This window comes from Scophthalmus maximus, chromosome 1 (assembly GCF_022379125.1).
Source record: "Scophthalmus maximus strain ysfricsl-2021 chromosome 1, ASM2237912v1, whole genome shotgun sequence".
NCBI classification, from domain to species: domain Eukaryota; kingdom Metazoa; phylum Chordata; class Actinopteri; order Pleuronectiformes; family Scophthalmidae; genus Scophthalmus; species Scophthalmus maximus.
The window spans coordinates 28105001-28121875 of NC_061515.1; the positions used below are offsets into that span (position 1 = coordinate 28105001).

Here is a 16875-nt window from a genome sequence, read left to right on the forward strand (position 1 = left end):
GTCATCTCAGCTCGTGGTATGACCGAAGTGCGGAGTAGTTTTCTCTGTACATCATATTCCGAATGCCATAACTCGTGGGAGTTACACACACCTCACTCAACAACTCACAGAACTCGCTTTTTGCTCTGCAAGGACATGCAATTAAAACCGTCAACAAAAAGCGTCAGGAGTCGAGCTCACTCGCTTTGAAATCTCTCAAAGGATATGACCTTTAGTCTTTTTTCCTTTTTTTTTCATTTGCAATCAAAATAAGCAGAGATTTTTTGAGAGTGCTGCCCGACAAAAAATGTTCGCAGGTGTCAGCCTTTGCTTGGGTTTAGTTTGAGTCCCCCCCCCCCCCTCAGAGAGTGAGTCTGAAGACATGCCGTGGCCATTTGATATGCATCGGGGAGCTTTGGTTAATCTGCTGCAGGCCGACAGATGTTACAAAGTCAGGTCACCTCATTTTGGAGTCTCAGAAGTTCAACGCCACTTTTTTTCTCTTCTTTTTTTCGCCCGATCCGCTTCATCCCTGGCCTTCTCCTTCGATGTAAACACAGACCGGGCGAAGGCTCACCTTGCCCTGTAAATGTCACCGTCCATGCTCAAACTGCGCAAAATCCTGTGGAATTGTAAACATATTCCCACGCTGTCCAGATGTTGGGGATTATGACACACAGTGTCCTCCATGACGTGGGTTAGCAGGGTCATCTTAGGCATGCTAAGGGTTAAACTGTGGCCACATGTGTAAATAGAAAAAGAAGAGAAGAAAGAAAGGGTTCCTTGAGAAGGTGCAGTCACATAACTCCGAGCGCCAGAGCCGCGTTCACACATGCAAACACTATCTAACCTCCGCTCTTCCAGCTCTCTTTCATGTCGCAAACATTTCATTATCCGATCAAAGTCGCAATGATAATTTTGCACTTTGAGGAATAACCACTATTTAATCACTTTCTTCTCCACTAAGCGCATTATTTTCAGGCAATGTAATAACTGTGATTATGGCAGGTGGTGTTTTATACATTTGTGGAGCCTTTAGAGGGAAACGCGGGCTCATCAGTGAACGCTCTGTCATCCCAGATGACATTCACAGCTGAGGTGAACTGAAGACGTGAGTGGGTGAGAGACTGCAAATGGGAGTTCGCTATGAAGAAAAGGCGGAAAAGTGCAGTGCATCATGTTTAACTTTCAGCGTCTGACACGATAAGTGACACTGAACTGTTGTGCTACTGTGTATTCAAAGCAGCACAGTGCATTATTCAAACTACAGCAGGCATTAAGGGACGCCATCAGGGACGAACATTCGAATTTTTCTACTTAGATATTGACGTTAAGGTTGAGGTACACAATTAAACAAGTTGTACCAATTCAGCCATTCAGTTGTTGGAACAATGTTTCTAATTGAAGAGGGAAGAAGGGATATGGTTTTTTTATTTCGACACCCGATAATTTTCGCTTCTTTCACTGGACATTCTCGTGGCTATATGTGTGTGTGTGATGGCGTGAAGATCATCCACCCTCATGAAGTGTGTCCTTGACAACACCAGACTTGTTTTTTACGCCCTATAAACTCCAGGCCCCAAACATCACATCTAATTTCACGTGCGGCACTGTAGCCGATCTGGGTCACACAAGCAAGATACCAGACAGACACTGCTACACACACACACACACACACACACACACACACACAGAGTCACAAATGTCACCCTTTATCATAATCACTAATAGCCTCGGTATCCCGGACTACAACCAGCCAATCGTGTTAGGTGTGACTGACCGCTTTCAGAACATGAAAGGCTGTGATTGGTCACGGCCGGTGTGGTAGGCAGCGGATTAGGGATCAACATGGCAGGGTGTCTGGAATCAGACAAAGACAGTATGTGTGCGTGTGTGTGTGTGCGCGCGCGTCTCAACATTAAGTGTTGTTAATGTATTAACGATCCAGAGGATGAAGTTTCATACTGGACAGGGAGAGGACGGTGAAACTGAGGAGGTGGGAGGAGAGAGGAGACAAGGGGAGGAGGGATGTGACGAGATGAGAGAGATTCGAAAATATGATTCTCGTTTGGATTTGACATTTAAAGCTCTGCGCTTTTTATGACTCATCCAAGGTTTCTCTCGCTCTGGGTTCGGGCAAGATCACCACCAGAGTGGCGTTTTTTTCTTTTTCCGTCCTAATTGGACTTTAAGCTCCTGCACCTGCAGCCCAGCATGTTGTGCGCTATGGAATTCATCTCTTCCAGCACGAGCATTGCAAGATTTATCATGCGCTTGCCACAAGCAGTGGCCAAAACAAATATTTAGCTAGGAAGTGCCGTGATGCTGTCATATAATATTTGGCTGAGGGGAAATGTCAGCTCTCTTGTAGGATGGCTGCATCTACACACTGTGCAGGAGTTTTTTTTTTCTTTTTTTTCTTTGAGACGGGAAATGTGTTTCGACCTTGGCACGAAAAGCACGACCCCGGAAAGACAACTTGTTCCTCGCTCCGCGAGGGGTCGAGGGTTAATCTGTCGTAGCCCCCTATCCGCTGCTGCTGTGAAAGCAGATTATGGTTCTGGTGAATGGCAAATCTCATAAGCAGTTGAGGGATCTTTCAAATTCGGCGAACAGACTGAAGTACACGGTGTTGATGTTGAAGAGACAAAAAGGCAAGTTTAAACACGACAAACCAACCGCACTCACACCCACAAAAAGGGTAGAGGTTGTGATCCATAATTCACCGAAAAATGTCAATAATTTATTCAGTTGTTTTTGTCATAAAAATGTGAATAATGGAGCACTGGTTCGTCTCCCTCTTGTGAAAGTGGGTTTATGTTTGTGAGCAGGTTTAATCCTGTGATACTAAAATATCTCATGTCACCGCAACTTGAGTTTACATTTTAATAATAAACACATTTGATTATACAAGCTACCACTAAACATAAATCCTGATGATTTGTGTTGTTAAGCGTGCTGTGATCATATTTCAGACGAAGTTTTACTCTCATATTCAGACCGGGACGCCGTCTTCTTTCGGTCCAGAAAGTGTCTCATTACAAAGGCCGACAGGCAGATTTCATCGCGCTCACCCCTCGGCTTCAGATGCTCTACCCCCTTTCGCTGGATTCCAACATTTCGCTGTCTGTTTGCTATTCTCCGCCTCCTGCGAATTAGTGAATTGGAACAACACAGTCATACAGTGAGACACACACACACACACACACACACACACACGCACTCACACAGAGTGTATGATGATTATGTGAGCCAGGTCAATAGGGATGACCTACTTCTCGGTTGTAGTCCGTGGACTGCCACAGCCGCTCACATCACCCACCCAAATGTGTTTTTTTTCTTTCCTCCTCCTCTTTTTTTGTTGGGAGTGGGAGTGGGTGGGGGTTAAATGGCTTTTTTCTGCTCACTGGGATTATTTTTTGAGTGACTCCGTGTCATTTGCAGACAGCGATCTGGAGAGCGAAATCGCTCCCCACAGCCAACTTTTTTAAAGCTCAATTTGCCGAGCGATAGCGTAGCTGAAATATTAATTTCGTGAGACGGGAATGAAATAGAAATTCCCCCCCCCCGAAGCAGAGTTTAAAGAGGACGTAGTCAAGAGCTTTCACCGTGCAAAAAAACCTTGGAACGAGACTCCGAGTTGACCCGCAATAACTCACAATTATTAACAGCAACGGGAGCGTTGTGTGCAGCTCTGTGCATTTTGCAGAAGTGCCGGAAACATTTGCAATTTTTCCCTATTTTGAAAAAAAAGTCTCTCCTGGATAGAAAGAGCTCCTATGAAAATTTTAACAGCTTAAACTATGAGTAAGAAAGAAAAAAAGCACCAACCTCCTTGGTCCCAACGTTGATAAAAGATTCAGAAGAAGAGCAGCCGACTAATGGGGGAGTTGGCCCTAATACAAACAGGAAGAGAGATCAAAAGTTGGAGGGATGTAATGGGATTTATTAGTTGTTCTCACAGACATGCTCATTTTGTTTTCCAAGGAGCCGGTGCACATCCCTCAAAACATTTAAAGCGAAGTTGGATTTTATTTTTTTGCATAGCTCTTAAAAAAACCAAACGGTTGCAAAAGGTTACTTTCTTGACATTTACGGATCAGAGACCAAACATGAAGTTTTTTCTCTCTGAATAAAAAAAACCCCACTCCAGACATGTGAGCGAGAAGCATCAGGGCAATGACATTTGTCGGCATCAAAACAGAAACATGTGGCCTTTGACTCCTGCTACAGTCAGAGGCAGAGGAATGAAAGTAGAGGAGGGGGAAGAATACGAGATGAGCACCAACACACACTTAACCATACCTCTTATATAACAGCCTATATATTGCTGTCTGTATGGGAAGGGTCACAGAGTCTGCAGCCATGTCCAGACGGTTACAGAACCAGTGTTTTTTTTTTACCTGCAGTTATTTCTGCCGTGACACAGAAATCTTGCTTCGTCGATCAGATCATTGCGTGTTGTTTTGTTCTATATCGCGTCTTTTTTGAGTTGGCGACAGGCGTAAAGAATCCGCCTCATGGTTTCCCTGTGATGAAAGTGATTTCAGGTGTCGCTTGTCAGAGTACACGTCATCATCACGTCATTGGGCTGAGAGGAGGGTCTGTGCAGCACATTGTTTCGGCAGTTACGTGAACTCAGTTTTTTTTTTTTTTTTTATGTTTGCTGAAGAAAAAACAACGTAAGGCATTACTCACATGCACCAGCTGCAGGGGAAAAGAAGCAGGAGGAATATTCTTCCTCTAGTAACTCAGCTTTGTGTTGCCCCCCACTGGCGACTACTGGTACTGACGCTCCAGCGTTGCCAGCACACACCCCTCGCACACGACGTGGCAGCTCTGACAGTCACGAGGCACAAAGTGATGGCGGGAGAATAAACAGCCACGCCCCCCGCCCCCTCTCGTGTTCCTACTTCCTCTTCCATTCTCTCCATCATTTCCACACACACACACACACACACACACACACTTTCTTCCGCCCTGTGCTCTGTCACCTCGGTGCCTGGTTCAACAGTGTCACCTATAGCATGCTGACAGGCATTTCACCTGGTCTCACCCGCCAATCTGGATTTGTGCGGCGGGGGTGTCCGGGTGGGAGCACGAGTTTGGTGATGTTCCACCAGCATCCGACTTTCACGGCGACTTCATTCCCGGAACTTTCCCTGCTTCGGCGAAATGCTTGCGACAACGGCCACAATCTCCCTACTTTCGCTGCGCAAACCTCATTTCAAAACAAGACCTATTAATACTCTCCGTCTTCTCTCATGCAACATATTCTCGCCTGGCGCCGCGAGGATGCCACTCTGACCAACAGGCCCTAGAGCAACATGACATGCGACTCCCCCCCGACACGTCTCCCGGGTTTTTGACCAGAGCCTCAGACGTCACCGACAAAATATCTGCGGAAACAACGAGCACCTGGGGGTGGCTCCCTCTAGTGACGCTGTGTTTGTGGGAATGGGAGTGTGTGTATGGACATGCATGGTGTGTGTGTGTGTGTGTGTTTGAGAGCGGCTGTAAACACAACAGATCCTCAGAGACACACACACACACCCATTTCATTTTATCTGAAGCGTGTGATTGCTGAATCGCCTCCATCTTCCCCCGCTCGGTGTCTGTCCTCTCCTCCCTCAGTACAGTACATCCTCCCATGTGTGTTTCATTTCAGTTCGAGGCTTTTCCCCGTTCTTGATTTGGAAATAGCGGCTCACAGTGGACTCACATCGGAGTTTAATTTTTGTTTTTTTACCTTTGCAATCCCCCCCTATTAGTTTTTTGTTCTGCTGCTGCAGCTCATCTGCTCTGCGCGTTAATGTTGTCTGGCCTCAAATATCACAGGGGATAAAAGTGTTTGGGCTGCAGCGAGCTCAAGTGAGGGTGGTTCATCTGCAGGGACGAGAGGAAGCCATGCGTAAAGATGGTTGGAGAATGAGAGGGAGGGGTGGTCTGATTGCGGCGGTTCGCTCAGATGCAGCCGAGCCTTAAGCCCAGTAAACAGTGACATCTGCTGAACAGGAGAGCGGTCGTCTTCCCTGCCTCGGATATAATCATTTATTTTTCACTTGTCATGATTTGTAGACGCTTTATTAAATTTGCGTTATCTGGGGTGGTTTTTCTTTTATTGATTCATGATCAGGCTGATAATCATTAGATTGCCTGGGGGGAAAAAAAGCACATCTTCACTTGTTTTTTCGCTTTTCCATCAATAAATTAAATGACTAAATATGATTTCTGTGTTATATTATCTTCAATAAATACCATTTGTGCTCGTCTTATCTACACATTTTTTCTTTGCTTCAGGGTCTGATTAAGTGTCAGCTAATCTTCAAGACTCTTTGTGGTCGCAGATTTTCTCCTTTTTCTTTTTCTTTTTCCGGCAGTTCCTCATTTACTGCTATGATGTTAAATATAGAAAGAAAGAAAAAAAAAACTTGCCCGCAGCATTTTAACTTTAACTTCAATGCTCAAAGTAAACCTTTGCACGGATAAGATTTGGATTACTGAATATGTATCTATCGTCCTCATCTTTGTGTGCACCATTGATAAATGCCTTCCTGCCACCCACATCACTCGGGGCCTTGAGATTCATGGAAGATATCTATTATAGAACTTGACCATGGGGGGGGGGGGGGGGGGGGGGGGGGGGGGTGTTTGAGGCAGACTGAAGTCATCTGTGTATCTGCAAAAGAAGCTATTTGTGAAAACGACCTCTCAGACATGTTAAGACGAACGTGAAGCTCCTCGTTGTCACTGCTTTCCTTTCAATTAGTTTCCTGCTGAGGCTGCATATCGGTTACAGAGAGCGTTGAGCGCAGAGTTCCTTTCACGCCGCGTGGCGACGCAGTGTTAAGCATGGACTCCAACCGATAGACGGATTAGAGGAGGGAGTGTGCGCTTTTTTGTTCGGCCTGTAATTGGGATTCGCCATCTGTAAAATCGGCATCAATTCCTCTCGGCCTGACGACTGCTGGGTTAGTTTGACAGGACCACTAAGGACGAGGTTTCCACCTTTCGTCTGCTGCAGCGCACTCACGCTCCTCGTCACTGGACAGTGTTCGGCGCTGTCCGGGGACGAATTCAGATATTCCACGAGGGTGTCGGGACGGGAGTGGACGTTTCCCGGCCGGATTGTTGTCACTTGTTGTGTTTTAAAGATCTAAATGTTGATGTTGATGAAGCGCACTGGACTTCTTTTTTTTTCTTTGAAGCGTTCCGTTCGACTAGCCCATTTTCAGTTTTCACACAGACTTAGTAAATCCCGCATTTAGCAGTCTGTCACGTAAAGTCCTCTCACTGGTCTGCTCCATTAAGATATAAGCCCTCCCAAGAAAGCAGTGAGAAGTAAGCCGTTTCACACCATTTAATCACAAATCCCCGTGCCCCCCCCCCCCCCCCTCCCTCTTTATCTGCTTCTATCTATCTATCCCTCTGTCTCTGGCCTTGCAGACAGCTGAGCGGCTCTTCTGGATTTCGCTGACGTCGCGTCTGGTCCCGCCTGGCCTCCTCTGAGCAGGATGGACACTCTGGAGTCAGAACTGACCTGCCCAATCTGCCTGGAGCTCTTCGAAGACCCACTTCTGCTCCCCTGCGCTCACAGCCTGTGCTTCGGCTGCGCCCACCGCATCCTCGTCTCCCACTGCGCCACCAACGAATCGGTTCAGAGCATCGGCGCCTTCCAGTGCCCCACCTGTAGATATGTCATTTCTCTGAGTCCGGAGCGTGGACTCGAAGGCCTTAAGAGAAACGTCACCCTGCAGAACATTATCGATAGAGTTCAGCGGGCCTCATCCTCAGCCGGGCTCCCTCTACCGCTGGCACTGCCCGCGCCCCACAGCGGGCCCAACTCTCCCGGCGAGGAGGGGAGCAACCGGTTGGCACTTGTCCCCGTCAGCGCCGCCATGTCCAGCCCAGGCACGCCTCCCGAACCGGTCCAGTGCCAGTTCTGTGAGCAGGACCCCCCGCAGGACGCCGTCAAGACGTGCGTGACATGCGAGGTGTCGTACTGCGAGGAATGCCTCCGAGCGACGCACCCCAACAAGAAGCCGTTCACGGGCCACCGGCTCATTGAGCCCATGCCTGACTCCCACCTCAGAGGGCTCCAGTGTCTGGAGCACGAGGAGGAGAAGGTGAACATGTACTGTGTCACCGACGATCAGCTCATCTGCTCGCTGTGCAAGCTGGTCGGACGGCACAGGGACCACCAGGTGGCAGCACTGAGTGACCGCTATGAAAAACTCAAGGTAAGCACTAAAGTGTTATTATTTTTTTTTTTTTACCTTTAGCCTTGATGGGTTGCTTTCACATTTTAGATTTGGTAAATACATCTACTTTTTTGAATGGTGTTCTTATTAGAGAGATAAGGTTTATGAACCCATTCAACCCTTTCTTTATCTAACACACACACACACACACACACACACACACCGGAGCGTAATGGATTTTAAACTTTAAATTTTGTTCCGCTCCGGAGTATGATATTTCCCATTATCCTTACCCAGGTATCTAACTCAATTATCGAGTGAGATTTTATCATCTCGCGCTGATTTATTATCTCTCCTGAATAGTTAAGCAATTAGCCTAATCACTGCACCATGCCAGTGGGCCGGGGGGGGGGGGGGGGGGGGGGTTCATTGAGACGCACACACACACAGTGAATATGGGGAGTGGCGTTAGTGACGAGACAATGGAGTCAATGGGGTTGAAGGTTAACGGGCGACAATTGCCTGCCGGCTGTAAGTGTGCTTAATTGAGCATGGCTATTAGGATGCATGGCCGTAGAGTGTGTGCATGTGTGTGTGCAAAAAGGAAGCTCTACACCCCGTAGTTTATTTCACAGATTTCATAATATAAAATATTGAGTCCAAGCTCAATTAACCATCACTTTTTTTTGATTGCCAATTAATTGTTTCAATTAGTTTTGAGCAAAAAAAGCTAAATTAGGTCTCTCTTTACTTCCATTGCGGCTTGTTGTCGATGAAGTTGTTTGTCGAGGAAATTACAACTCAAGAACAACTTGAACATTTATGTTTAAAAGACAAAAGACAACAACTTGCTGATTGTCTCACGCATTCATTTCACATTACAGGTCTTCTCACAGGACTATACGTCCAACATTTTTCCCGAAGCGCTGTTGAACACGGGGAACATTTCCAGCAATAACTTACTGGACCCTCTGTTAAATCAGAAGGCCACGCTGCAACTCCAATGAGAAACAGAGGTTCGAAACACATGGTCGAGTGTGAAGTAGTGTGTAATACGTCCTCAGAGAGAGGGGCGCGCCTTCAGTGATATAATGGAAGAAAATGATTCCAAGTTGATTCCTGAAAGAAAAGAGTGAAATATAGAAACATATCAGATGCCATAAAATCGGTGACCGTGACGATCTATTGTTGTTTTCTTTCTTCCTCAAGAGATTAAGACAAGAAAAAAAATCATCTCATACATTATTCATTTCCCTGGGCTCATTTTGAAAACCACGTCCAGCCACTAATGCACCGTCCCGTCTATTATTAAAAAGCCCTCTGCTGGTCGGCCCCGTTTATGTCTTCAGGCCTTCATTCTGCCTCAGATAATGGGCTTGGCGTCCTTCGTCGTCGGCGTCGCTGCGTGTCTTTGACGCCGCCTCACCTTTGCGTGTTTCGCCGCATTTGAGCAGAGAAGAATAATTAGCAGCAAAAGTTTCAGGTCAGTGCGTCATCCAATTACCGTGTCTCCATTTCTAATTATCATGCTTATCTCCACCCCTCCCCTGCCATCCCACCCTCCATCCATCCATCCGCAGAGACAGCGCTGGCATCGCACAGGTCAGCACATCCAGTTATCACACAGGCTAATTATGGGGGGGGGGGGGGGGAACAAAGCGATAGCACATTTATTTGTGCCTTGTCATGCCCACAGGCTGCTAAAGATTACCTGTACGATTTTTAAAACGCATTATAGGAAGCTGGGAATACTGGGAATCCCACGCACCACAGTCCATGTGTATTCCCACCCCAGGGGAAAACCGCAAAGGTTGCACGAGCGGCTTCACATGTGACGCACATGTGCAATTATAGCAGGTTATCTACACTTTGTTAAACTATGGGCTTAAATTGAAAGTAATGGCCTGAGGACTCTGTGCACACACTCTTCCTGAGGGCTTTCCGTTTACAGTTTGAGCTGCTGAACACAAAGACGCCGGGATTTGAGGGCGTTGGGAGCATGTCCACATGGAGAGCAAACCAAAAGGAAAAAAACTAAGTTTATAATTCTGCAATACGGAAAATGATTACTAGAAATGATCACCTTCCCTTCCAACACTCAACGTGGCTTTCTTGCCCGAGTGAGCGGAGTAGAAGTATGCACACGGACGGCAATGACAGACAACGTGTTGCGTGGTAGAAATTTGCAGATACTCTGTCCTACATGTACTCATCAAAAGGAATCGGCCATGTGCTCCTCTTCGACATAAGTGATAATACTGTGTGAGGATATGTAGAGCAGATGGGTAAACAACGCGCGTGTGACTGCTTCATTAACTTTTGAACATGCTTCCTCTGCCTCACACACACACACACACACACACACACACACACACACACACACACACACGCACTCTCTACCCTTACACTAATCCTGAAAATAGACAGACTGATCCTCCTGTCTCTCACATACAGAAAAAACAAATGTACCGTTAATTTCTACCGAATGTTCGAGGGGATTGGACCACCTGTTCAGCCCTCAAAACCCTTCTGGCCAGCCGGCTGACACATGACATGAGTTTGAGGAAAATGTGATTTCTTTGATATTAAAAAGGGAAAAAAAATGAAATGAGACGGCATAATCTTAGGATTCCTTCTGGTGATTGCAACTATAATTTTGCAAATGATTTCTTCAAATGTAGGACTAAGACCTGAAAAAAGTACATATAAAATCAACAAAAGTGGCATTATTTGTAAATCATATCGATTAATTGGTGCAAAACATGTCAGAAAATTGCAAAAAATGGTCCAATATTGATTCACCATGTGCAAGAAAAGCAGGAAATCCTCAAAAGTCAGATCTTACGAGCAAAAAAAAAAGGAAAAATGAAAGTATCAAAGGATCAAATTAAAAAGGGTCCATTACACATTTATAAGATTATACTGTACCTATAACAACATCAATTATTACCACTTCATGCTTTTTGCCGTGACTTCAATTATAGTGAAGCTTTAAAAGTTCTTAGCCTGAGGCTGAATTCTTTTTCAGTGAAAGCCGAGTTCTGTACACGTCAGTTCGCTCAACTTTAATTCATTTCAGGGAGCCCCCCCCCCCCCTCTCTTTTTTGTTTTATATCTGTGTGTGGCAGCACTTCGTGCCACACATTAAGTAAAAGCACGCTGCGAAGCCACACACTGCAAACAACTCTTGACAACAGCCATGTTCAATTATCATTGTGTTGCACGAGTAAAGTTAACAATTAATGTGAAGTTTTACTGCCTTTAGACAAAGACGAGCGTGTCCGTTTTGAAAGAAATCATTTCACCAGCTCGGATAATTGTGCATGACGTGACTTTCTGTTTAGTCTGCCAACTCTTTTGAATTAACTTGACGCTTTTAAGAGGCAGAACTTTGTGGCGGACACGGCGTTTGTCGGGGCGGGAGATGAATTGAGGTCCCGATCTAAGCTAATTACCACGGGAAACGACCCAACTGCCGTGCAATATTTATGCACAACAACACGTTTGATTTTTTATTCATGAGGACAGAAAACTTTAAGGGGGCTTAAAAGAGGAGGGGCACTGCAGCTTCAGTGTTGGGTAAAGCAATGACCATAAACACTTAACGCTCCTTCACTCAGATATGATGTTTGTCTCTCATTTGGGAGTCTGACAAGTCGAAACTCTTCTGGTCACATTTTCCACACCATTTCATGCATATCACGTTTTGCTCTGGTCTGCCGGAGTTTGAGATATCCCCGTCCGGCCCAGGGAAAAAATAAAAAAAGACGACTAGGAAGAAGAAGAAGAAGAAGAAGAAGAAGAAGAAGAATATCAGATGATTGGAATGGTTTCCTTTTTTCAGCGGCAGTGGTGGTGTGTCTGATAAGAGCCATCGCAGTTATTGTGGGAACACCCATCCTTTCTCAGAGATAAAATTACCCCCGTCACAGGAAATTGACGGAGGAGGCGGCTGGAAATAGCTTTTAAAGTCCTTGGCTCTGGGTCTGAGGAGAAACAACCTTGAGGATAAAAGATGGGAGTGTGTGTGTGTGTGTGTGTGTGTGTGTGTGTGTAGATTTGGTTCCAAATCATATGTTTGCTGCCTCCATGTAGTAATCCATTTGCTTTAATCTGCTGTCCTTTAGTGTTGAAACAACGTTATTTGGGTTGTCAAGTGCCAACGTGCTCGATAAACCATGACCAGACGCCGAACATCGCATTTTATTCACAGCCTCCCTGATAAGCCTGACATCATGTCCTCCAGCCGCCTCGTTCATCATTTATCGTGTGAATACACAATGAATACAATAATTCCATCCTTGACGTTGTCAATCTTCACTCAAAGTGAATGATTAAAGGTCAATGCCAAGAGGAAATGGACTTCAGGCCGGGTGAGTGCTAATCTGAGGAGCTCCGGAGCTCAATAGAGGATGTCTTGGTCACTTAGAGGCAGCAGAAACAAGCTGTAAACTACTGTGACGTACTGTAACTTCCATTTATACAAGACCGCCCCCCCCCACAAAAAAAGGCCTAGTCCTCTCTTAAGCCAAAGTAAACGAAAGCCATTACTTGAGAGTTTACGGTGCATTGCCTCTTACATTCTGTACTGGACGCTTCCTTTGCTTGGGGGCCCCCCTCGTCCCTGAGTCAAACACAATCACACGCACTCCGTCCCGTCCCCAGTTCCCCCTCCCGAGTGCAGTGTTCCTTCCCCCTTGTGTTTTCCTTTCTTTATCTTCCCCTGCTGTGCTTCGCTCTGGACTCCTTGTTTCAGCCGGACTCACCTGATTGTGTTTCACAGTAAGACAAACGCCTCTTGCCCTCCATGAAATACAGACCCCCCCCGCCCCCCCAATGCAATGATGACTTAGCAATAAGACATAAATACAGTGTGGATGTGTGTGGCGACGGCTGGACACGCTGTAGAGCACAGCCGTAAACACATCAACGATGGCTCCTCCACTGCTGCTGCTTTCAGTTACATCTCGCTGCCCAGCTGTTCACCTCCGTTCTCTCTGTACTTCATCTGAGTGACTAAGGTTTCTCCCTCGTTCACATACACACTCACTCCCTCACTCACTCACTCACTCACTCACTCACTCACTCACTCGTGTAAATATGAGTTCCAGGGAAAAGAATGGAGTGCGAGGATTCCCGCCGACACAATCCCGCTCAGTGTCGCAGCAAATCTTTAAAAAAAAGACGTAGCTCCTCTGAAGCTCAGCTGCCTACCTGTCTGCATATATGGTTGTGTGTGTGTGTGTGTGTGTGTGCATATGCTCTTAGCCCGTCAGCACTGCTTTGGGGGTGATTTTTGTCAACTCTCATGTGTTTAACTCATTTACATTTAGAACGGGGGGGGGGGGGGGGGGGGAAATATCAATAAGACACAAACCAAAATAGATATGGAGCCATGCAACTTTGATTTTTTTTTAAGCCGCAAAAAAGGAAAAGACGCTAGCCAACGAAACGCGCGCAGAGTTCGGCTTCAAAGAGCGGATTCTTGTTGGGTGATCTAAGGAGAAGCTGTGGGAGGATCGGAGTCGGCTGCTGCACAACAGCCTCCCACTGATTAAGAGCAGATGCTGGGGAAGGAACCATCGTCTCGTTGGGAGAAGAAGAAGAAAAACCAACAACAACAACAAAAAAAAAACAGGAAAAAACACATGAAAAACTGTCTCCGACTCTTTCTGCTATTCACACTTAGGAAAATCTTATTTATGGAAATGTATTTACATCGCAAGTGGTCTCAACAACACTGCTCGTCTCCAGCAGTCGAGTCAGAGGAGAATGCTTTTATATAGGTTTGATTTAATTTCTGGAGACTTTAACAGAATGCAGCTGCCAGACATTTAACTAAAACCAAGAAGAAAAACTGACATTACTCCACTCTGAGCATTAATGCTAAAGGCTCTTTATTGTCGGGCTTTTGAAACTGCGCTCCCCTTTGACCTTTCAGATAAGAACCTGCTGACTGTTCCAGTGTTTCGGTTTAAGACTCAGTGGGTTCATACTTGTGTATATTGTGATGATATATATTATAAAGAAGCAAAACAAATGTAATAACTCCCTGAATTACTGAATTAAATGTACTGTTTTCAGGTGGGTTTAATTGCAGCCATGCAGCCAAAATATCATCTGGATCCATTTTTTCTTTTTCTTCACTGGATATCTAAAAAACTCATCAAATCCAAATGGCTTAGCTCAGTTGGCTCAAAGCAGAGATTAACTTCTTTCAGACACCCCCGGCCCGGCGGCAGAAGAAAGAGGACAGGCGGACACACAGACAGCGATAGTGCGGCAAGACAAGCAGGATTGACAGGTGATCAACCTGCAGGCGGTTCAACTCCGAACCCGTAACACTAGCTGGCAACACGGGCACTGTAGACGTGGGTTAACCCCTTCATGTCCATAAACACACGCAGAGGCATGAAATCTGACAGCAGGTTTCTTTTTTCTTAAACCCCTGACATGTTGCTCTCTCGTGTACGTCACGGTATTTGTTTTTCATGTACTTCATATTGTGCATGTGCATGCACACGTGTAAAGTTTACATTGTAAACAGTACGTGCATATATGTATTTCGCACGGCGGTGCATGCATTTTGCTGCGTGCACCGCCGTGCACGTGGCGCTGACTCGTTTGTGGTGGTTCTCGTCCTCCCCATCATATGCTAAGAGGTTTAGTTTATTTTTATCTGTGTGGATGATAATACGATGACAGCGTCATATTCCTCTCTCCGAGCAGACCTTTATGGAGCTTTTGTGTGTCGCCGCCGTATTAAGGCCATCCGCTAAGCCCCCCGGTGCAACTACAGTGCGCACACACACACACACACACACACACACACACATACATACATATCCCACGATCTCTCTCTGTTTACTGTTGTTGGTTATTCACTATCCCCGCTTGGGTGACTCTTCTTTAATCCGCGACACAGCATGAGAACCTGGCTTTGTTGACGCTGCTGCTAAAAAGTTTTTGACGGTTAAGAAAATTGAGTCCGTGATGCAGTTTCCTTCATTTTAAAGTCGAGCATATTTGAAATTCACATTTCACACCGAGGCAAAAATGTCTTTTTGTCCGACAGTCGCGCCCCCACCAAACTACCTTTGACCTCATGGCGCCCCGGTCGTCACTCGCGGCTCCAGTGCAGCCATTTTTGAGACACTTCTCCGCGTTCGGCAAGTGCTGAGCTACAACAATCCGGGATACGGCTTCGAGCGGGACAGTGTGTATACGTGCCATCCCAGCAGCTTAAGCACGCCCCGTTTGGCAATAATATGATGGGCTCGGGAGCAAAGGAGACAGCTTGTGCCCCAGCCGATGAAAAGCAGCAAAGGAAGGGGGCGGGGGGGGAAAAGGGGAAAGGGAAAAGGGGGAGGGGAGAGAAAAGGGGACAGGGAGGAGCGTGAAGGGACAGAGCTGACGCGCTGTCACCTGTTTGCCGGTCCGTTGGCCTACAGCGCTGCGGCATGCTCTCGTGCAGCGGAAGCTTTTGATGCCTAATTTGCCGCTTGGCCGGGTTTGCGCGTGGCTTGGTGCTCAGTGCCGAGGCTGTCCCAGTCACATCCTCTTCTAGCGTAGGCTCCTCTGTTCGGAGGCTGGGACAGGGCAGGATGAGGAGGCAGTACAGGGACGAGGGGTATCACCCGCGCTCCGAGGTACGTGGACCTCCCCGACCGACCCCCCCGCCCCCGGAAAAAGGAGAGAGGGAAAACGTGCCACTCCTGGGGATGTCTGTGCTGAACAAGAGCCGAGGGGGAACGTTGCTCCTCTTTGATTCCTCCGTGCAAGGCTCTCTCATTCCGTCTCGCCGCGTTCAGAATGCAGTTGTTCTCCACTCGCTTTGCAACTTTCTTTTGCCTTCTGATGTTTTTCGCAACGTCTTTGACTCGTGCCAGCAGAACAACCCCGGGGGGGGGAGACTCTGTCGGAGTTTTGAATCCGCCTTCGATTCACCCGCTCTGCCCTATTCTGTTTCTTTACATTCAAGTGTCAGACATTCATTCTTCTGATTTGTTTGATTCCTTGTCTCTTTTTTGTTTCGTTTTTGTGCCGCAGCAAGCACTGGACTCCAACCTGACCAATCTGATCAAGAGGAACAACGAGCTGGAGTCACTTATGGGGAAACTGATACAGACTTGTCAACATGTAGAGGTGAGTCCCAGTCTGTCCTCCGAGGTCACCGTCGACCTACACCGCCTGCGATGTAGATAGTAGTTGCTTTGAGAAGTCCTGCGATAAGTTCATTCACCTGGCTTTCTTTTTGTAATATTTGCGGATGTGCATAATCCAGTTCTAACATTTTCAGAGTTTGAATTGATTCCTACATTTGTTTACACTCCCCAGCTGTTCCATACACCCCCCTCCCATGTGACGTGTGTCAGGACCCAAGATTAAGACCAGTGTCCTGTAGCGTAGCATGTTGTTGTAGCAGCTGAGCGCAGAATACGGGGCAGAATAGCATGAATATACTGTTTTAAATACATATTTCATTTAACTCCTGATTGGATTTTTTTTTGAAGTCGGCAACATATTTAATGACTGAATAATGATTTCGCTGATTTGTTGAGCAAAAGTGACAAACAGTCTCTCATTCAGATATTTTTATGTAGGTTTTTTATTATTCTTTGTAAATTTAATATTTATTTTGCTTTTGGGCTGTTTTTTGGACAAAAAGTAATTGAGAGATGTCAGTGCAGTTACT

At 46.4% G+C, this 16875-nt stretch overlaps 1 protein-coding gene across 2 annotated transcripts in view; it reads left to right on the top strand.

The window, feature by feature from the left end:
- LOC118312998 (E3 ubiquitin-protein ligase Midline-1-like) overlaps positions 1-16875 on the top strand; it is a 43733-nt gene that overhangs the window by 14410 nt on the left and 12448 nt on the right. For both annotated transcript variants that reach the window (XM_035638145.2, XM_035638136.2), the window contains exons 2-3: positions 7426-8219; positions 16230-16325. In XM_035638145.2, coding sequence (XP_035494038.1) covers positions 7494-8219; positions 16230-16325 — 822 coding nt within the window. In that variant the 5' untranslated portion in view covers positions 7426-7493. The remainder of the gene's footprint in view (positions 1-7425; positions 8220-16229; positions 16326-16875) is intronic.